We start from the raw sequence: 23228 nt of genomic DNA on the forward strand, positions 1-23228 counted from the left end.
CTGCTGCCTCTGCTCCTCGTTTGCAGGCTCTGAGATGGGCTAGTCACAGAGTGGAGGAGACCATGCTCTGACCTGCTCCTGCAAATCTGACTATGCTAAGTGGTTGCCCATGTCAGTAAATAATTGTATCAAAGGTTTTCTCTTGAATATGTCTACTGAGTGTCAGTGTTTGCACCGCTATACAGTGGTGATGAAGCAGTTCCGCTAATATGTGCTCTCCTGAGTGACTGGAGTCTGCTGCTGTATTCTAAAATTGTTTTCCTCACCTCGTCTAGGTATGAGTGCTGCTCTGTGCGTTCTGACCAAATCGCGCTTTGAGTGTTACCAATTGCTGCTCATTTTTAAAAAACGAATATGATTTTAACTTCCCGCTGCTAAATCTTTTTAATATTGAATTTGAATTGTTGTACCTTGTTCCGGCCTTAATCGCACTTTTCCTGTTCCCTTGCTGTCGGACTGGCGGTTTCACCCCTAGAGCCTACTAGGTTGGGCGGGGGGAGGAGTCTAGCTCCACTCTTGGCCTTAAATGACAGCTGCCGGCACGCCAAAGTCAAGCTCGTCTGCAGCCGACCTGGGCTACGGGCTACACTCCATGCCCTTTTTTCCCGTTAATCCGCTAAGGAGCTAAAACAACTGCAAGGTAACATGCCAATTGACACGAACACCCGGGCTAAATTGGACAAGGTGGGGATTCTAATACATAGAGATACCTACCCAGAAATTTATCCAAAATCCTCCTGCCTGGAGGATCATCTCAAACAAATGATCTCACCAAATTTTGCACCCCCCCCCCCAGCATCAGGAATTAAAGGGACTTACAGTTACCTATTTGAACACTCGCTCGCTGGCGAAACACCAGCCTAAAATTTTTCAGCTCTTAGATTCAGACAAACCGTATATACTCCTCACTGAAACGTGGCTCACTGAAGAGTCTGCCCCTGATATTCTAGCAGCAGTACCGGATAGCTATTATATTCTTCAGGCAAATAGGACCTCAGGCAAAGCAGGGAGAGGGGTTGCAGCTGTCATTTACCAGAAACTTTAGTTCACCTCACTAGGGGTCACAGGCTTACCCTCAGTTGACAGCCTAGTTTTGAAATTTGAATCTCCTCCGTCTTCTTTTAATTGTGCTTTATTTTATAGACCTTCTTATCACATGCCTACTTTCCCCCAGTTACTGAGCAAAATGATCTCCCATCTAGTCATTAATCATTCCAGAATCCTCATAATCGGAGATTTTAACTATTGGCCCCGTGACGTACGGGAGAGTGCTAGCTCAGTTGAACTGGCAGATCTACTCTTTGGGATGAATTGTACTCAGCATGTGAGCGCAGCTACCCACATAAAAGGGCACATTTTAGACCAAGTCTGGACATCTAACCCGAAGATCTCTAAGGTACTGATTTCTCCTTGTACGTGGTCGGACCATCATTTTATTACATTCACTCTCTCCAGTGTTCACTCATCCAAACCCCAACGATTAGAGTAGCATATGGCAAGAAACTGGAGACGTTCAAACACAGGCGATTCCTGCTCGCTATTAACCGCCACGGCCCGTCAGTACAGGAGTCTCTCCACAATCAGGCTGAAATCATTAAGACATGGCTTGAATCTGCTAGTGACAGTGGTGCTCCTCTTAAGAAAACCAAAATCATGAGACCTTATGACACACAACGTTGGTTCTCCGACGACTTAAAGGCACAGAAACTTTCTCTAAGACACGCAGAACGTCGCTGGAGACGCCACTACTCTCCAGATAAGAAGCATATATTTCTAACCCAGCTTAAAGAATATAAAAATGCTATTCTTCAAACTAAAGCCGATTATTTTTCTAAGAAAATCCTGAACTCAGCAAACAAGCCCAAGGATATTTTCTCTATAGTAGATGAGCTTTCCAAACCAGATAGAGTCAAGTGAAACCTGTCCCTTCGCAATCCTTATGTGACTCTCTCAACTCCTATCTTATTGAGAAAAACTGCCACTATTAAGTCAAGCATCCCTACATATACCTCCCCCATATACTCTCCGCTTATATGCAAAAATCCACTTCTGCTTGATCAAAACCCTTTGATCTCCCAGGAGGTATTTTTTGGTTTGCTCAAGAAGGTTGGTTCTGGTTCTCCTACTGACTGATGTCTCCCTCCCCCCCCCCCCCCGCCCCACACATATTACGGGTATGCCTTTCTCACCTGCCCGGACCCCACTCTTTCACTCCTGAATAATTCTCTCAAGCTGGGTATAGTCCCAAGTATATTTAAAAGTGCAGAAATCGTCCAAATTTGAAAGAAACCTACTTCTGACCCTCTAGTCCTCAGCATATATTGTCCCATCTCCTTTTGCCCTACTTAGGTAAAATCTTAGAGGCTCATGTGGCAAATTGATTCAGCTCCTTCAGAGAACACTCCCACTTTCTTGAGTTTCATTAGGCAGGTTTTTGACCTGCATACTCAGCAGAGTCAGATATTCTTACAGTTATGGACAAGCTCAGAGGGGGGGGGGGGTGCATGGGGGGCAGACAAGGGCATCACCCAGGCCCTAGTACTTCTTGATTTGTCAGCGGCATTCGGCACGGTCGATCATGATCTCCTGGTTGACCATGTCAGTAATGCCGGGATCCAGGGTCTGGCAATGAAGTGGCTCTCTTCTTTTCTCAGCAACCGGCTTCAAGCGGTTTGCCTCCCCAGTTTTTCCATCAACGAAATGAAACTGACATGTGGGTTCCCCAGGGCTCCTCCCTATCACCGCTTCTCTTCAATTTGTACTTACTATCCCTGATCTGCTCCCTGAGAGAAAGAAAGGTTGGAACCTTTAACTACGCTGACGACCTTCAACTGGTATTTGATATCAACCACTCGGCATCTTCCGTGTTCAACTTCCAATCTACCGTGAATTTTCTCAGCGAATGGATGAATAGTAACCAACTTAAATTGAACCCTGGCAAAACTGAGCTGATCCTTACGGGTGGGCCAGCCAACCCGTGGAACTCCACCTTTTGGCCATTATTGGGAAATTCCCCACTCCCAGTAAGTTCTACCAAAAGTTTGGGTATTGTGATCAGCAATGATCTGTCCATGAAAGCTCAGATTGGCTCAGTAGTCCCCTTTTGATTCTTCCAATTGTGAAGAATTAGGAGGATCAGTAGATTTCTGACAATGGAAGCCATGACTTTAGCTCTGGTAATCTCCTGTGTTGATTACGCCAATTCACTGTATGTAGGTATCCCAGCTTATCAATTACATCGCTTACAGCTGGTACAGAACCAAGCCGCCAGGTTGATGTTCCAAATTTGAATCTCCTCAGTCTTCTTTTATTTGTGCTTTATTTTGTAGACCTTCTTATCGCATGCCTACTTTCCCCCAGTTACTGAGCAAAATGATCTCCCATCAAGTCATTAATCATGCCAGAATCCTCATAATCTGAGATTTTAGCTATTGGCCCCATGACGTACGGGAGAGTGCTAGCTCAGTTGAACTGGCAGATCTACTCTTTGGGATGAATTGTACTCAACAGCCCAAATGGCACCAAGTCAAACCGCTAATGAAAAGCCTATACTGGCTTCCTGTGGCCAAACGCTGTGCTTTCAAGCTGGGAAGCACTATCTTCAAAGCCCTCTCCGGTAACAGTCAGCATTTATCTCCTCTAGGGTCCAGTGCTATGCTCCTCCCATCTGAATCTGCTGGCTACTCCGTCCTTCAAATGTAAGAAACATGAGGAATTAAGATTTGCGATCTTGGCCCCGCAATTTTGGAACTCTCTCCCTGTGGAGCTGAGGTCTGACTTCTTGTGCACAATTTAGGAAACAGCTTAAGACCTAGCTGTTCTCCTTCGGCAGCCTTCCCCTGGCCCTCAGCGCCATGAAGCCATTTGGTGTACATGCGCTCAATAAATTCCTTAACATAACCAAACCTGTTTCGCCTGAGGGGGATTATGATGAAACCCCAAGTGAGGGATGTGGATGCTGTGGACCATGTTCTGGGTGACATGAAGTGCCGAGTGTAATGTTCCCTCAGAATTTTTTCTTCTAAAGTCAAGTAAAAGGAAAATGCTACTTACCCAGTATGCATCTGTTCTTGGCATATAGAGCTGTAGAATAATATGCTTTAGCATACATCGCCACCTAGTGTTGGGTCCGGATGTTTGCACTTTCTTTTTCTCTAAGAAGTCTTTGTAGTCACGAGGTTGGTGACTCCTCCCTTCGGAAATAGTGCGCATGGGCATCGGCTCCATCCTTAGATTGTTTTGCCATAAAGGGTGATAATGGCATCTAAGTAAGATAATACTGCAACAGTTAGAGGTACCCGGTGAGGCGGGTGGGCGCATATAATTCTACAGCCAAGAACAGATGCATACTGGGTAAGTAGCATTTTCCGTTCGAGGCATATGAGCTGTGGATCATATGCTTTAGCATAGACTATTCAGCAGTTATCTCCCAAGCTGTGGCTAACCTGTAGCTGTTACAGTGGTTTGAAATAGTGTTCGTAAAACTGCCTGGCCCACACTAGCTTGCTGTCTTGCTAACACATCTACACAATAGTGTTTTGTTAATGTGTGTGGTGTAGACCTTGTTGCAGCTTTGCAGATGTCATCTAAGGGTCTAGTCCCTAATAATGCCATAGAAGCCCCTCGTTTGCGTGTAGAGTGTGCTCTAGTGGGAACTGTTAATGTGCGGTTAGTTTAATGTAGTATATTTCAATGCACTTAACTATCTACCGTGCAATACCTGCTTTTGGATATGGGATTGCCTTTATGCGGTGGCGAAAAAGCAACAAAAAGTTGATTTGTTTTCCTAAAAGGTTTTGTTTTTTCTATGGAACATAGTATAGCTTTTAGCATATAATGTGTTAAGAGCACATTCTGCCACTGAATCTGGTTGAGCGAAGAATACAGTCAACTTAACAGACTCATTGATATGAAAGGCAGAAACAACTTTGGGTAAAAACGTGGGATTAATCCTAAAAACCACTTTATTTTGGTGTATTTGTAAAAATGGTTCTTGTATAGTTAGTGACTGAAGCTCACCCACGATTCTAAGAAATGTGATGACTATAAGGAAGGCTACTTTCCATGTGAGAAACTGTAGTTCACATTTGTGTAAAGGTTCAAATGGTGGACCCATGAGTCTAGTGAGAACTATATTGAGATTCCACAGTGGAGAAGGTGGAAGTCTAGGAGGAATGATTCTTTTGAGTCCTTCCATAAAATCTTTGATAGTGGGTACTTGAAACAGAGATAAATGCTATCTGTTTTGTAAGTAAGCAGCTATTGCAACAAGATGTAAGCGTACGGATGTATACGCCAAATTAGAATGCTAAAGGTGTAATAGGTAACAAATGATATTTTGGATTGAAGCATCTAGTGGATTGATTTGATCGTTAGTACAGTACACTACAAGTCGTTTCAATTTTGCTGCGTAGCATTCTCTTGTGGTAGGGTTCCCAGCCTCTTTAATGATGTTCATGCAGTCTTGCGGCAGGCTAAGGTAGCCAAACTCTAGGATTTCAGGTGCCAGATCTCAAGGTTAAGATGACTGGGATCTGGGTGTCTTGTCTCTCCATGGCTCCGAGTGAGAAGCATAGATGAGAGGTCTAGTTTTTGGTGAGGAACTACTGATAGTTCCAACAATGTTGTGAACCATGGCTGTCGAGTCCATGTTGGAGCAACTAGGATGATAGGGAGGGAATGCTGTTTGAGCTTCCAACCCGCTAACGGAAATAGCGGGAGAGGTGGAAAAGCGGAAGCAAATTTTCCTGACCAGTTCATCCATATCGCATTGCCTTTGGATAATGGGTGTGGGTGCCTGGAGGCGAAGCTTGGGCATTTTGCGTTAAGGGGTGTGGCAAACAGTTCTATTTCTGGGTTGCCCCACATTTGGAAGAATGGGAGGAGAACTTGAGGATTAAGTTCCCATTCATGGATCTGTTGCCATTGACGACTGATCTGCAATCTGGTTGTTTACTCCTGGGAGGTGTTCTGCAGAGTGTGTCCCCTCCCTGTTTTTGTATGTAGTACATTGCTGTCATGTTGTGTGTAGGAACTAAGACAGCGTTGCCTACTAGATTCAGTTGAAAAGCTTTGAGAGCAAGAAATATTGCTAGTAGTTCTAGATGGTTTATGTGGAGTTGATTTTGTTGTACAGTCCACATGCCCTGAATGGTGTGTTTTTGAAGTTGCGCTCCCCAACCAGTGAGATGCGTCTGCTGTTAGTATTATCTGTGGAACCGGGTCGAGGAATGGCTGTCCCTTGGAAAGGTTTTGTACATTTCACCACTGCAGAGAGCGATGGGTGCGGCTGTCTTCCAAAACTCGATCTCTTAACTCTCCTTGAGCCTGGATCCACTGACGTGCTAAGCATTCCTGTAGTGGGCGCATTTGGAACGATTAGAATGCAGGAGGCCATCATTCCTATCAATTGCATGAACTCTCGGGCTAGTAGAGAGTGTTGAGGTTGAAATTGTGATATTAGATTTTACATGTTACATATCCTGACTGGATTTGGGTATGCAAGAGCTTTGCAAGTATCTATTGTGGCTCCCAGATACACTTGTGTGTTGGATGGCTGAATATGAGACTTGGGGAGGTTGACAGTGAACCCCAAGTTGTGAAGTAGTTGAACAGTTCTTTGAGTGTGGCGAAGGCAGCTGTGTTGCAATTTGGCTTTTATTAGCCAATCGTCAAACTAAGGTAAGACGTGAATGTGTTGTCTTCTTAAGTGAGCTGCGCCTACTGCCATACACTTGGTAAAGACTGTGGGTGCTGTAGTTACCCAGAACGGGAGAACTTTGAATTGATAGTGTATCCTTTCCACCATGAACCTGAGATATTTTCTATGAGCAGGTTGGATGAGAATATGAAAGTATGCATCCTTTAAATATAAAGTCACCTTGCTGAAGCAGTGGAAGCACCTGTTGGAGTGTGACCATGTGAAAGTGGTCTGTTTGAATGTAGAGATTTAGCTGTCTGAGGTCTAATATAGGCCTGAGAGAGCCGTCTTTTTTGGGGATTAGGAAGTACAGGGAGTATACTCCTGTTCCTTGATGAGGACATGGAACTGGTTTTATTTCATGTTTTTCCAATGGAGAGAGAACCTCTTATTTTAAGAGAGTGAGATGTTCCGGTGACATTATATGTGGTTTTGGAAGAATAGTTGGGGGAGTGCTGGTAAGCTCCAGGCAGTTACCATACTGGATAATTTGTAGTACCCACTTGACTGAGGTGATTGAATTCCAAACAGGCAGATATTGTGAGGGACGTCCCCCGACAGTATGGAATTATCGGGGGTAGTGGAGGGAAGTCACTGTTTCTTTGCGGGGGAAGTGCGTGTGGAGTTGCCTTTGCCTCTTCCCCTATTATTGTTCCCTCTATAACTTCCTCGAAAATAGCCTCTGGAAGAGGTGGATTGATTATTCCCCTAGTAAGAGGAGGAGATATTTTCTGTGGACACGGTCTTTGAGCCACGCCTGTAAAAGGAGCATTGAAATTACCCTCTGTTGGTTGGTAATTGTAAGCCCCCATAGATTTTGCAACCTCAGTGTCCTTTTTCATGGAAGGTATCTACAGCTCGCCCAAAAAGATGTTCCTTATCAAAAGGCTGGTTTAGTATGGAGGATTGTACCATCTGCTCAAATCCAGACATTCTAAGTCAAACGTGTCTGCCCAGTAGCAAGCTAGTATTTACTACACAAGCTGCTGTGTCTGCTGCATCGAGTGCACATTTAATGGAAGTGTTACTGATAAGTTTGCCTTCCTGGATAAGGTCATTAGCTTTTGCTTTGTATTGATCGGGTAACTGTTGAATGAGTTGTTCTAACTCATCATAATGAGCCCTATCATAGTGTGCTAGCAGAGCCTGAGCGTTTGCAATGCGCCAATAATCTGCAGCCTGTGTAGCCACTCTCTTACCCGAGTCATCAATGAGTTTGAACTCCTTGTCAGGAGGGGGAGCCTCACCTGTCGTTTGAGAGTTAGCTCTTTTGCAAGTGTTAGAGACTACAAGAGAGTCCAAAGTCAACTGACATTTGATATAAGTAGGGTCTGTAGGAGGGGGTTTGTATTTTTTGTCTACTCTGGGTGCGAGTATTCTAGCTCTCGCTGGGTCTTTAAAGACCTCATCCATGTGCTTTAACATGCCCTTTAGCATAGGTAAATTGTGACTAGATGTTTGAGAATAGGTGAGTGTCTCAAAGAGGTAATCCTCTTCCAGAGGCTCTTTATGGAGCTCCACTCCGTGATATTGTGCAGCTCTGTTAATGAGTTGAGCGTATCCAATGTTATCATCAGGTAGGGAGGGTCTAGAAGGCTACAGGTCAGGGTCATTATCTGTATCTGGTTCCTTATTGTAATTTTCCCAAGGATCAGTAACTCTGGCATGATTAATGACTTGATGGAAGATCATTTTGCTCAGTAACTGGGGGAAAGTAGGCATGCGATAAGAAGGTCTACAAAATAAAGCACAAATAAAAGAAGACTGAGGAGATTCAAATTTGGAACATCAACCTGGCGGCTTGGTTCTGTACCAGCTGTAAGCGATGTAATTGATAAGCTGGGATACCTACATACAGTGAATTGGCGTAATCAACACAGGAGATTACCAGAGCTAAAGTCAGGGCTTCCATTGTCAGAAATCTACTGATCCTCCTAATTCTTCACAATTGGAAGAATCAAGAGGGAACTACTGAGCCAATCTGAGCTTTCATGGACTGATCATTGCTGATCACAATACCCAAACTTTTGGTAGAACTTACTGGGAGTGGGGAATTTCCCAATAATGGCCAAAAGGTGGAGTTCCACGGGTTGGCTGGAACACCCGTAAGGATCAGCTCAGTTTTGCCAGGGTTCAATTTAAGTTGGTTACTATTCATCCATTCGCTGAGAAAATTCACGGTAGATTGGAAGTTGAACACGGAAGATGCCGAGTGGTTGATATCAAATACCAGTTGAAGGTCGTCAGCGTAGTTAAAGGTTCCAACCTTTCTTTCTCTCAGGGAGCAGATCAAGGGATAGTAAGTACAAATTGAAGAGAAGCGGTGATAGGGAGGAGCCCATTGGGAAACCCACATGTCAGTTTCATTTCGTTGATGGAAAAACTGGGGAGGCAAACCGCTTGAAGCCGGTTGCTGAGAAAAGAAGAGAGCCACTTCATTGCCAGACCCTGGATCCCGGCATTACTGACATGGTCAACCAGGAGATCATGATCGACCGTGTCAAATGCCGCTGACAAATCAAGAAGTACTAGGGCCTGGGTGATGCCCTTGTCTGCCCCCCATGCACCCCCCCCCCTCTGAGCTTGTCCATAACTGTAAGAATATCTGACTCTGTTGAGTATGCAGGTCAAAAACCTGCCTAATGAAACTCAAGAAAGTGGGAGTGTTCTCTGAAGGAGCTGAATCAATTTGCCACATGAGCCTCTAAGATTTTACCTAAGTAGGGCAAAAGGACATGGGACAATATATGCTGAGGACTAGAGGGTCAGAAGTAGGTTTCTTTCAAATGTGGACGATTTCTGCACTTTTAAATATACTTGGGACTATACCCAGCTTGAGAGAATTATTCAGGAGTGAAAGAGTGGGGTCCGGGCAGGTGAGAAAGGCATACCCGTAATATGTGTGGGGCGGGGGGGGGGAGACATCAGTCAGTAGGAGAACCAGAACCAACCTTCTTGAGCAAACCAAAAAATACCTCCTGGGAGATCAAAGGGATTTGATCAAGCAGAAGTGGATTTTTGCATATAAGCGGAGAGTATATGGGGGAGGTATATGTAGGGATGCTTGACTTAATAGTGGCAGTTTTTCTCAATAAGATAGGAGTTGAGAGAGTCACATAAGGATTGCGAAGGGACAGGTTTCACTTTGACTCTATCTGGTTTGGAAAGCTCATCTACTATAGAGAAAATATCCTTGGGCTTGTTTGCTGAGTTCAGGATTTTCTTAGAAAAATAATCGGCCTTAGTTTGAAGAATAGCTATTTTATATTCTTTAAGCTGGGTTAGAAATATATGCTTCTTATCTGGAGAGTAGTGGCGTCTCCAGCGACGTTCTGCGTGTCTTAGAGAAAGTTTCTGTGCCTTTAAGTCGTCGGAGAACCAACGTTGTGTGTCATGAGGTCTCATGATTTTGGTTTTCTTAAGAGGAGCACCACTGTCACTAGCAGATTCAAGCCATGTCTTAATGATTTCAGCCTGATTGTGGAGAGACTCCTGTACTGACGGGCCGTGGCGGTTAATAGCGAGCAGGAATCGCCTGTGTTTGAACGTCTCCAGTTTCTTGCCATATGCTACTCTAATCGTTGGGGTTTGGATGAGTGAACACTGGAGAGAGTGAATGTAATAAAATGATGGTCCGACCACGTACAAGGAGAAATCAGTACCTTAGAGATCTTCGGGTTAGATGTCCAGACTTGGTCTAAAATGTGCCCTTTTATGTGGGTAGCTGCGCTCACATGCTGAGTACAATTCATCCCAAAGAGTAGATCTGCCAGTTCAACTGAGCTAGCACTCTCCCGTACGTCACGGGGCCAATAGTTAAAATCTCCGATTATGAGGATTCTGGAATGATTAATGACTAGATGGGAGATCATTTTGCTCAGTAACAGGGGGAAAGTAGGCATGTGATAAGAAGGTCTATAAAATAAAGCACAATTAAAAGAAGACGGAGGAGATTCAAATTTCAAAACTAGGCTGTCAACTGAGGGTAAGCCTGTGACCCCTAGTGAGGTGAACTAAAGTTTCTGGTAAATGACAGCTGCAACCCCTCTCCCTGCTTTGCCTGAGGTCCTATTTGCCTGAAGAATATAATAGCTATCCGGTACTGCTGCTAGAATATCAGGGGCAGACTCTTCAGTGAGCCACGTTTCTGTGAGGAGTATATACGGTTTGTCTGAATCTAAGAGCTGAACAATTTTAGGCTGGTGTTTCGCCAGCGAGCGAGTGTTCAAATAGGTAACTGTAAGTCCCTTTAATTCCTGATGCTGGGGGGGGTGCAAAATTTGGTGAGATCATTTGTTTGAGATGATCCTCCAGGCAGGAGGATTTTGGATACATTTCTGGGTAGGTATCTCTATGTATTAGAATCCCCACCTTGTCCAATTTAGCCCGGGTGTTCGTGTCAATTGGCATGTTACCTTGCAGTTGTTTCAGCTCCTTAGCGGATTAACAGGAAAAAAGGGCATGGAGTGTAGCCCGTAGCCCTGGTCGGCTGCAGACGAGCTTGACTTTGGCGTGCCGGCAGCTGTCATTTAAGGCCAAGAGTGGAGCTAGACTCCTCCCCCCGCCCATCCTAGTAGGCTCTAGGGGTTAAACCGCCAGTCCGACAGCAAGGGAACAGGAAAAGTGCGATTAAGGCCGGAACAAGGTACAACAATTCAAATTCAATATTAAAAAGATTTAGCAGCGGGAAGTTAAAATTATATTAGTTTTTTAAAAATGAGCAGCAATTGGTAACACTCAAAGCGCGATTTGGTCAGAATGCACAGAGCAGCACTCATACCTAGACGAGGTGAGGAAAACAATTTTAGAATACAGCAGCAGACTCCAGTCACTCAGGAGAGCACATATTAGCGGAACTGCTTCATCACCACTGTATAGCGGTGCAAACACTGACACTCACGTAGACATATTCAAGAGAAAACCTTTGATACAATTATTTACTGACATGGGCAACCACTTAGCATAGTCAGATTTGCAGGAGCAGGTCAGAGCATGGTCTCCTCCACTCTGTGACTAGCCCATCTCAGAGCCTGCAAACGAGGAGCAAAGGCAGCAGAGCTGGTGTCATCATTGCATATTACATGCTGACATTACTAGTTTAACTCCCTCCCTCAGGTGGCACATCTCCTAAAGCAAACTGGCTCATCTACCATGATTTCTGTACAGCATCTGCCTGCTTTTTTACAGCGCAGCTGTGGTTTCCTAACAACATCTTGGGGACGTTCTGAAAGCTTCCCTGGGAATGTATTCTGCACATTCTTTACCGTTGGCTTTGTGTTTTGTAACTCACATTTGCTTGTTTTCTATTTGCTGGCTTTATTTGTTTTAGGTTGTCCAGCATGAGTACATCCCTCCGATCAAGCATATCCTGTTAACTGTATTCTTCCACTGCTCTCTTTCTGTAAACAGGCCTTTAAATCTTGTTCTTATCTTTTCACATTTACTGTGAGTTCAAAGATGGAAGTGAAATGTCAGGCTCTGTTGTTGAGGGGGGTTTGGTGTTTATTTTTCTTTCTCTGACTTCAAATTGTGAGTATTTATGTGAAAATCCTGCAGGGTACCCATTGGAGAGGAGAGGCTGTAAGATGTTATTTTTTCTAGCACATACCAAAATGTAAGTGTCTGTAAATGAACTGTGCAAGTATTTCAGAATATATCAGGATTAGGAAAGCACAAATGAAGCACATGTTTTGTCATTCTGAAGTGTGGTGGATAAAAACAAATCAATACACTTGGTAATGACATTTTGACAAATTATTGTTGGTGTGCTGTACAGTTTAATCAGTAAAACTGTATGCATGTGGAAATGTAATGGCTGTTTCAATTGAAAATATGTTGTCCATTATGGCAGTGCAATACCACACCATGCATACTCCACCGTACGCCACTCTGCGACACTCCACTCCATGCTACTCCCCTCTGCGTTTCTAGTCTCTATTGAACTCTTCTCCACTCTGAGAGTCTACTCCACTCTGTCACTTTACTCCACTCTCTCCTCCACTCTGACACTACACTCTATGCCCCTCCACTCTACCACACTCCACACAATTTTACGCCAGTCCATTCTGCAACACTCTATGACATACTATGGCACTCCACTCCCCAGTGCACATGTCCACTATATGCCACTGCACTCTATGCCACCCCACTCTGTCGCCCCTCTGACACTCTACTACACTCTACCCACTCAATTCCGCTCTGCGCCTCTCTAACCTACCACAATTTATTCCCTCCACTCCCCTCTGCCGCTCAACTCTGACACTCCACTCTACCGCCCTTCACTCTATGCCCTTCCCCTGTGCGCCCCGCCACTTTACACTCTTCTACTTTATGCCCCTCCAGGCCCTCCACTCTATCCCCTTCCACTTTAAGCCCTTCCACTCTACCCCCCTCCATTCTACTCCTCTCTACACCCCCCCATTCTACTCCCCTCTACACTCCTCTATTCTATGGCCGTCCACGATGCACCCCTTTAGGCGACAATGCACACAACACTCTACTATCCAGTGTACCTGTCCTCTATACTCCACTCTATGCAACTCCACTCTGACTACTCCACTCTGACACTCTACTCCACTTTGACACTCTATGCCACTCAACTCCACGCTCCTCCACTCTACCAGATTCTACGCCACTTCACTCCGCCTTATGATACTCCACTCTACAATACTCCCCTCCACTGTGGTCCCCTCTCCTGTAGTCCACTCCCCACTCCTCCACACCCCTCCATGCTAAGACCCGCCACGATATGCCCCTCTACGCCATGATACACCATGACTCTCTATGCCATGAACCTCTACGCCACGACACTTTATGCTACAATACTCTACAACACTACTCTGACACTTTACTCTTCGAATCTTTACAACACTCTATTCGACACCACTGTTTTGTAAGCCATTCTACTCTACTCCACTCCACTCCACTCTAATCTACACCACTCTGACACTCTATGCCTCTTTATTCTAGGTGACTATTCCACTCTGGGCCCCTTCGTGCACCAGCCCTCCACAACACTTCACGCTACAACTCTCTATGCCACTTTACTTTGCTCTACGCTATTCTACTCCACTCTACTTTAAGACACTTTGCTCCACTCTATGCTACACCCCCCTACACTATGACCTTCCACTCTACATCACTCCATACTGACAATCTACGCTACTCCACAACACTTTGCTCCATTCCACTTTGCAACCCTTTACTTTACGACCCTCCACAACACTCTACTCTACGCCAAGCCAGTCTATGAGATGCCACTATACCACACTCCACCCTATGCCACTCCACTCCATTCTGTGTAACAACAGTCTATGCCCTTCTACTTCACTCTAATCCACAATACTCGGTTCTACACCACTCCACTCCACTCCCCTCTCCGCCTCAAACCTTTAGCCATGCTAAACAAGCGCCACGCTGGTGTACAACATGGGTAAAACACATTGGCAAAACCAATAGCTTTTGCATAGGCTAGACCTATTTGCTTACCAATGCTTGTACTGCTGCAGGAAATGCATGGGTATAATAACGGTGAAGGATCGTCACCCCTCCATGGCCCCGCCTACCTGTTTACCAGAGGTCAGTTGTTTTCTCAGTCTCCCATCCAGTAAATGTAAATGTAATTCGATTTATATAGCGCACTAATCACCCAGGGGTCTCAAGGCGCTTGCTTAGGGAACCCGTCCTGGTATTCCCCTGTGAGATACCCCGGCAGGGTATTCACAAGGTGAAAGTCAGGCATCCCGCCGCGAGGGGCCGTAGTGGAGATTAAGCAAGCTATTGCCCAGAGTCGCAGAGTGTGACCCCGTGAGTCGAGTAGGCACCGGAGCGAGAATTGTCGAGTCTGTGGAATTTTTGAGCCCGAGACCCGCCGAGGCGGGGAATCGAACCCTGGTCCACGGCTGATCTCAGCTTCCGGGTCTGCCGCCTCTAACCACTGAGCCACGCTTCTCCAGTCAATGTGTCTCTCTCCGTCTGGTCCCAGCTTCAAGCTTACTAGTGGATCATTGATGAATGTGATTCTTTCCAAGAGGCCTCCTCTAGAGAATCATAACTTGATCTTGTTTCAGAGTAAGGCGAAGTTGATGTTTTTCTTTTCACTGTGTGTTGTCCAGGAAGAAAACTGAATAATTTTACAAGGTGCTTCATTCCAGGTCATGAGTTGTTACACTATCGTAGAATAAAATGATTTATTTGGCACAGAACTAGGAACTTGAGCTTCTTCATTGTCCCTCGCAAGCTGCTTGCCTCTGCCCCCTCAGTCTACGTATTTTTGATTAAGCCCATAAGTAAAATACTGCTTATAGTTGATTTGTTGCTGTAGTGGTGTCATGTGTCTGTTTATGTGTGGGCTAAGTGGGGATGCAGTAGAATGCTGAGCAGATGTTGTGAGAATGTAATGATGCGTAGAAAATTGGTGTCTGTGCGCTGGATGACGCCTGGGAGTTGATTACTGGTGGTGGGAGAATGGAGCCCTAACAGGAGTCATCAGGCTGTGGCTTTAACGTAAGGGCCTAACTTGCAATAAATAACGTGAGTTGTAATTGATGACTCCTGACACTTGTGTGAAGAGCCTGCACTCCAACTACAACAGATGTCCAACTGTTAGATCAATGTTTACAGGTTTTGTTTATAATGCCATTTGAGTCATTAAAAAGTATAGCGTTGATACTTTATGCGAGAATGCAGTAGGTTGGTGGTTTGCTGGGCTCCAAGCAGGAGGGAAGTTTGTAAAAAATCCCACAAAAAAATGTGCCTTCTAGAGCGGTAATCAGAGTACGGGTGGCAGGCAATACTGGCCGTTTCTTAAGTGACTGAATTTAGGTTTGCTGCTGTATCAGAAAATATTACCAAATATTTGTGTTGTTGGATGTAGTGCTTGGTAGACTTGATCGACCCGTGGTACTGCAAACTTAAAGACTAAACTGTTCCACTGCTGTATTCTCCGAGATTCCCCTCACACAAACGGTCGTGTTGAGCATTTTATGTTCTTCCTGTAGGTTGACGCCAACAGTTTTTACTTAGAAAACCATTCTTTGGATACAGAAAATACTCGAATTCAGAAGAAATTGACAGAGCTTAACCAGTACGTATAACATCTAACTGTTTTACAGCTAATGTATTATGAGAATGTTTTTTAATCGATTGTTTTTTTTCTTGACTACAGAAAGCTAGAGAATATGATTACACAAAATCGAGAACTTAAAGAAAATGTTGCACACCAAGAGGAAAGTCTTCGTAAAAGTTCATTTCAGCTAGATGAGAAATCAAAGGAATGCAGTACTTTAGTAAGATTACTGGAAACTGCAGTGGAAGATGGAAGGAAACAGGTATGCATAGATATTAACAAAATCTGGATACATATTTTCTTTTTAAGAAATCCCAGTCTGGTTTTCATTATTAAAAATGTATGCATGTCAACAGTTAAATATAATACGTGACTCATGTTTCTGGCGTTTAAGAACATGTGATGTTTTATTGGGTTCTATATTTTTACCATAAACAAGTTATTTATCAAAGAATTCAAGGCCGCTTTTGACAAAAAATTGTGCAATTTACGTAAGTTGGTTATATGATCTTTTCAGACCTTTAGATATCTGTTTCTCGTCAGGGTTCTAAAAGCGTTGATCGCACGGGTGTAAACATGTCTTCTTTGAACTGCCATGCAGGGTATCCTTAAAATTAGTTTCAGCTACTTTAGTTCTTAATTTCTGGTGGTTTGTTAAACCACAGTAAAGTGTGATTAATCTCGCTATGTGTGATGTATGACCCATAAATTCGCTTAAATGCACACCATATCATATTATTGTTCAGTTATCCTTATGTCTACTTAGTTTGTACCAAGATATTTTGTGCGCTCTGCATCTGCATTATCTCCTATCACTCTTTTTGAAGGAGTAGCGTGCGGCCCCTGTGTCTCCACTAAGCCTCCATTCGCCTGATAAATGAGTGCCCCACCACCCAAAACAGGCGCGGTCTTCTTCCTGTCAAGGTAATGGGAAAACGACCAGTCACTCCCTTGTTCGCCGCAAAGGGGGGGGGCGGCCCCTACGCCTCTGCTGCGCCGCTCTGGTCATAGCAGTTGGGGCCTCACGTAAGTCCTATATGCTCGTGACCGCCATCTCCCTACTGCCTGTATCCTTGCCTCGCTCATTCCATGTTGCGCCGCCGTTGTGGCTGCCCCTATCCGGAATGAATGGGACCCAAAGCCTCTCGGCGGCAAGCCTGCCCTGCCTAGCGCGAGTCGCATGACTGATGTGAATTGAAACTTGCTCAGATGGGTGCCGTCTCTGTGTTTGAAGAGGGGCCCCCCGCCCGCCGGGCACGCTGCCATGAAGGCAAGCAGGCAACATACCGCGCAGCATTCTTGGTCGGTAATGCACTGTAGCCTCACTACGGTCCCTTTGCCTGCTTGGTCGGTTTTTGACCGTCTTAGCATAATCTCCACTCCCCCTGCCCTGGGTGTTACAACGCTCGCCTGTAGGCACTGCTCTGCCTGACCCTCCCTAGCCGGGGCTACTAACTCGCTGAGGCGAAGTGCCCCGAAGAAGGCCATGGAAAATGCCGCCTTAAATAGGAATAGTTCGTACCCGTCTGTTGTAGTGCCCTCCAATGCTTTCAATAGCACCCCCAACTTCTTAAAATCTATTGGGCGCCTGGTGTCGGCCTTCTTGCCTTCTTTCCGTCTCCACCCCTTCATCGCTGTCCTGATGTAGTGGGATGCAATTGGATTCCTTCCTGTCTCTAACTTCGCATGGTGGGCCACGGCGGCCAGGTGGGACTGTGCCCATGACCTGGATTTCTTGCCCTCGTACGCCCACCCGATGAATAGTTCCGCTGCCCTGCGTGTGTCCCTTTCATTGCTTAGTGATTGGATGCCCCCCCCACCTTCATCACTGTTGCTACGTATTTCTCGTATCTCCTTGCCTCTGCCGGGGCGAGCGCTTGGAGGACCAGCTCCGATAAGTCTACCCTGCCAGGTCCCACAGCTGTTTCGGGAAGTGGGTCATGTTTCGCCCCGCGCCCCGGGTGCCAGCTCCCTGAATTTGCTCATCTTGTCTCTGGATAGTGCATCCGCTATTTCGTTCTCCACCCCTGAGACGTGCCTTGCTCGTAGGACTATGTTGCCCTCCAGCTGGTAAGTAACCAGACGGCGCATTAGTCGCAGCGTGTCGGGCACCTAGCCGACCCCCTGTTAATGTCCTGCACTACGCCTTTGTTGTCTGACCATAGCGTCAGCTTCATGTTTCGCAGTTCTGTCTTCCAGATCGTTAATGCCACAATGATCGGGAATAATTCTAGGAAGGTAATGTTGCCCGTAATGCCCTGTCTGCGCCAGCTGCTGGGCCACTGCCCTGCGCACCACTTGCCCTTCAAGATTGCACCGAAACCTGTGCTCCCTGATGCGTCAGTGTATAGTTCGATTTGCTTGCTGGTCACCCAGCCTTCCCTCCAGATCAGCAGCCTGTTAAAGTCTGTCAGGAATGTGTCCCACATAGCCAGGTCCTTCTTTACCTCAGCCCGGAGCCTGACGTGGTGGTGTTTCTGGGTGAGGCCGCGTGTCAATTGTGTCGATCGCCTGGCGAAGACCTTGCCTGCTGGGATGACCCTGGCTGCAAAGTTTAGCTTCCCTATGACTTGCTGGAGGTCCCTTAGAGTAGCTTTCTCGCGCCCGCGGAGGCTCCTTATGTCTTAAGTCTTCCACTTTCTCAGGTGGGAGTTTGGACGTTCCGGCGATCGAGTCCAGCTCGATCCCTTGGAATGTTATTCTCGTGATTGTCCCCTCGGTCTTTTCTTTTGACAGGGGGATCCCTAGTCTGCCTGCTAGTTCTATGAATGCTCCCAGGGTATCGCTGCACTTAGGGGATGCTGCTGGGCCGGTGAACAGGAAATCGTTGCGGTAATGGATTTCCCGCCTGCTGGGTGCCTGTGGTGCAGGGCCCATTCGATGAATGTGCTGAATATCTCGAAGTATGCACATGATATTGAACACCCCATTGGCATAGCTTTGTCATAATAATACTTTTCCTCCCACTGGAAACCTAGCAGGTGGGAGCTGTTGGGGTGGACCGGGAGTAAGCGGAATGCTGACTCGATATCTGCTTTTGCCATGAGGGTCCCTCGGCCCGTCTCCCTAACCAAGTCTATAACGTCATAGATTGTGGAGTAGCACACTGAGCAAACCTCCAAATTGATTCCATCATTTACTGACATACCGTCTGGAAATGATAGGTGGTGGATTAACCGAAATTGGCCCTGCTCCTTTTTTGGGACTACTCCTAATGGTGAGATAATCATGTCCCTGCCTTTCTCGGCGGGGAGGGGGACTTCGATCCTGCCTAAGCGCCATTCCTTCTCGATCTTTGTAGTCACCACCCCTGGGTGCTGCATTGCAGATTTTAGGTTTCTCTCGCATCCTGGGGGGAGGGGGCCTGTGAATGGGATTGGAAAACCTCTCTCAAAACCGTGTACTAATATCTCTGCGTCCTGCGGGGGCCCTGTCCTGCGTCTGGCAAGGGGAGTCCCCGGTGTCTTCTTAGGGCAGATTCTAGTCACAGCGCACTACTGCGCATGCGCGGGCCGCGAGACGCTGCTCTCCGATTGGCAGCTCCTGCGCCCTGTCTGTTCCCTCACTGCTGGTTCAGCCGGGTGCTCCCGGGACCCGGCGCGATGTGAGTTTTCCCCATTGCAGTGTTGCCGGCAGGGGACTTCGCTGTGCCTCTCTCCGCTGCTGGTTGTGCTCTCGCGCCGAGCTGCTGCCGCCTTGGCTCCGGCAGTGGCTCCGCGGCTCACGGCGGGGTAGGCACCCGCCCAGTTCTTCTCCTGCTTCCGGGTGGGCTCTGGCAGTGGCTACGCGGCTCGCGGTGGGATAGGCACCCGCCCGGTCTTCTCCTGCTGCCGGGTGGGCTCCGGCAAAGCTCCCGAACCACGCAGTGGGGTAGGCACCCGCCTGAAGCCTCTGCAAAAATCTTTTCTCCGTAACTTGGCTCTCTTTATGACTGTCCTCGGAGGCATCATTGTTGTTGAGACACATGCTTCTTCTTTGGTGCGCATGTTGTGCTGCTTCACACTAACTTCGATCCTCCCGGAAGTAACAAACAGAACAGCATAGAAGTGCTACCCCTGCGTGCTGACATCAGTTCCTTTATTTTTGTACTTTCCTGTGCATATCCGGAGCTCACTCCCAACATTTTCCTTACCTTTTGACAGGTTATAATCCAAAATTCTAATTTTCTGTGTGCAAAAGCACCATGTCCCCTCTGAAAACTAGTGGGATTAATTCTTGTTGGGGCTGCTGCAAACAGATGTCTGTGACAGATCCCCAAGGGTTCTGTCTCTAGTGCTAGGCTTGGCGCACAACTCCAAGTCCAGCAAGGAGTATGCCTTTATGAACCCAAAGGTGATCTGGGAATAGAAAGCAAAGCTAAATGTTACAGAACACCGAAAGAATTCTATGAACTCCCGCCTTCTCTCAAAGTTGAGGCCACACATCCTTTTCTGCTCTTGAGTACATACCCATAACAGGTTGTCGTCTAGGTCCAATAAGTCAAAGTCTAAATGGAAGCACAAAAAGACGAAGCAGGATTTGTCCCAGTTCCAACAGTCTCAACCTGGGAAGTCTCGAGGATGTCGGGTACCTTGTGGTTCTTGCTACGTGTTTGTTAGCAACATCACAACAGTTTGAGGCCTTCGGAGAGGGCATGTTGCATGTTGTGAATTTGCAGCACTATTCTAGATCCCTCTGGCACACTTTGGGGGATTCAAGGATCCGTTAAGTTCTACAGTTGGGATACTGCTGAGGGCCCGCCCCGGGTTCTTCGCCGATAACGAAGCCAACTTCCAGTCCTCCAGCAGACTCCACACCAGTCATTGACAGCAGAGGATGACTCCATTACTATCGTCCTATCCAACTCCGAGTTGAATACATCTCTGCCTTGACTGAGATCACTCCTTGATGCTGTACCGGCACACCCGGTCTCAAGTAATTCTGTCCCAGACTAAACTATGCCTCTATCTCAGAGCCGCACCCCAGCGCTCCAACTTTTCAGTTCAGACTCTGACCAGAGGCAACCAGTAGGGTGAACATCAATTCTTTCCTCACAACTCTTCCTGATCGTGGAAACTCCTTGAGACCTTTGGGAAGCTGATGTTTCCTCAGCTCACTTTTGCCCTCTGGTTGTCAGTCAATGCCAGCTGTTTACAGGAGAGATAAACCCATCCTTTATGGACATGGTTGCAGAGATCATGTCGGCTGTCCCCAAGGAATTACAGGCCAATTTGGCTCAAACGATCCCAGATGGTCAGGACACCACAAAGTACATTAATTTCTCTGGCTAGACACTGCTGGCTGCTTGGGCCAGCAGTTCACACTAGCGTGGTACCCTGCTGCAAGCGTTAATGAGAGCTGCATGCTTCCCTGGCGATGTCAGCCTCTTTAATGGGCCTTCCTCTTTGAAGAGAAAGCATATTCAGCATTGGAACACGTTCAAGGAAACTGGGTCACAGCTCATTCCATAAACCTTTCTACCACTGCAGTACAATATCCTCACCAGTTTCACCCCTTTCAAGGCTATTTCAGTGGATTGGTGTGCTGCCCACACCAAGGCCCACCTCTCCCTCAACAGATACCCCAGTCATTTCAGGGTAGGGATCACGCAGAAAATGCACAGGTCATAAAAAACCATAGCCTTCCCAGTCCCTCTACCATCCACTTTAGCAGCACATGAAGTGCCTGTGCTAGACAGGATCAGATGCTTCCTCCATGGGTGGCAACATATAACATCCAACAGGTGGGTTCCTCAGATCGTCCAACAAGGCTATGCCATGCCATTCCTTTTCGACCTACTGCATCTTCCACCCACATCCGACCATCTCTCAGAGGAGCACTTATCCTTCTTCCTCCAAGAAGTGCAGGCTCTTTTTGCCAAAGAATCCATAGAGAGGGTTCCGGTCCAGGAAGTAGGGGAATATTTGTTACTCCTGTTATTTTTTTGTGCCAATGAAAGAGAGAAGCCTTTATCCTATTTTAGATCTGCAACCTATGAAGACCTTCTTTCAAATGGACATAATCAAGATGCTCTAGCTGGCCCAGGTTCTGTCTGTCCTGAAACTAGGCAACTTGATGGTGGGATGGCGTTGGATCTCCAATGCTCTTACTTTCATGTGCCTTTCCTGCAATCCCACCGGCCCTACTTTCAGTGTAAGGTAAGTCAGGATTATTTTTAGTTTGCCCTGCTCCCCTTCGACTTCACTGATGCCCCTAGGTGTTCACAAAAGTGATGGTGGTGGTCGATGCACACCTTCTGTGGTTGAGGGTACCAGTTTTGCCCTACCTTGATGACTGACTGTTGAAGGCAGACTGGCCACAGGCAGTTGTGGACCGCCTCCAGATGATGGCAAACCTCCTGAAATTATTGGGATTGGCAATCAACATGTCGATGTCACATTTGACTCCTTTGCAGAGGCTACCCTTTATTGGAGCTATCTTAGATACAGTACATTGTCAGGCTTCCCTCCACCACAATTCCAGGACATTCCCGCTGTGATCCCAATGTTTCATCCGTGCTTGTTGGTCTCAGTGATTTTGGCTCTAAGGCTTACTGTCCTCTTTCCATTCTGCATACTGCTAGTACACTATGCCAAGCGGCATATGCTGGCACCTCAAGGATTTACAGTGGACATGATTGAAAGCTATTTTTCTGATAGATACATCTGCCGTGTGGATTCCTCACCATGTGAATATCCCCTTGCGTCAGCAACATTCGGAAATTCTTTTTTCGTAGCCTCGCGCCGACGTGGACTACTGACGTCATAGAGACACGACCTCGCTGGCGACTCCGCTGACGTCACCGACGCCTATAATAGGCCCACGCCGGCGTGATGACATCAGTTCCCTTTTTTCCGCGTCGTCGACGCTAACGGTTATCGGGAATCTCTGTAGCCAACGGATACTTTGTTGTCTATATTGTTACCATTTTCTGCTTCTCTGTATCCTGTATCTTCGACAATGTCTTAAAAAAAGACCGGCTTCAAGCCATGCAGAGAATGTGGCAAAATGATGTCCATTACCGACCCACACAGCGGCTGCATCTGGTGCTTGAGCTCGGACCATGATGTGGATGACTGCTCTTCGTGTAAGAAGATGAACCCGAAGGCCCTGAGGGAGAGAGAGGCGAAGCTCCTGGTAGCTAAGATGAAAGCTGGAAAGGAGAAATCGTCGAGGTCCCGTTCTCGAAGGGCGAGGTCGAAGTCAAGATCGAAGTTGAGGTCTGGATCTCGGGGGAGGTCTTCCTCGAAGTCGGCTTCGGATCATGTTTCAAAGAAGAGAAAACATAAGAAGAGGAGACATGAATCCCGTCGTACTGGTAAGGAGTCGAGATCGAGATCGAGGTCGGGGTCACCGAAGAAGGTTCGTTCGAAGGTGGTGACCCTTGATGTTTCGGATCCAGAACCTGAAGGTGAGGCCTCTCCATCTGAGTCTCGGGCGCCGTCTCCGAATCCGTCTCCGAATCCATCTCCGGCGCCGTCC

General features: G+C 46.7%; 1 protein-coding gene across 14 annotated transcripts in view; it reads left to right on the forward strand.

The window, feature by feature from the left end:
- Positions 1-23228, forward strand: part of ODF2L (outer dense fiber of sperm tails 2 like) — a 362023-nt gene that overhangs the window by 270539 nt on the left and 68256 nt on the right. For all 14 annotated transcript variants that reach the window (XM_078645461.1, XM_078645469.1, XM_078645363.1 and 11 more), the window contains 2 exons: positions 15700-15785; positions 15867-16029. In XM_078645461.1, coding sequence (XP_078501587.1) covers positions 15700-15785; positions 15867-16029 — 249 coding nt within the window. The remainder of the gene's footprint in view (positions 1-15699; positions 15786-15866; positions 16030-23228) is intronic.

Source organism: Lissotriton helveticus, chromosome 1_1, assembly GCF_964261635.1.
Source record: "Lissotriton helveticus chromosome 1_1, aLisHel1.1, whole genome shotgun sequence".
Classification (NCBI taxonomy): Eukaryota; Metazoa; Chordata; class Amphibia; order Caudata; family Salamandridae; genus Lissotriton; species Lissotriton helveticus.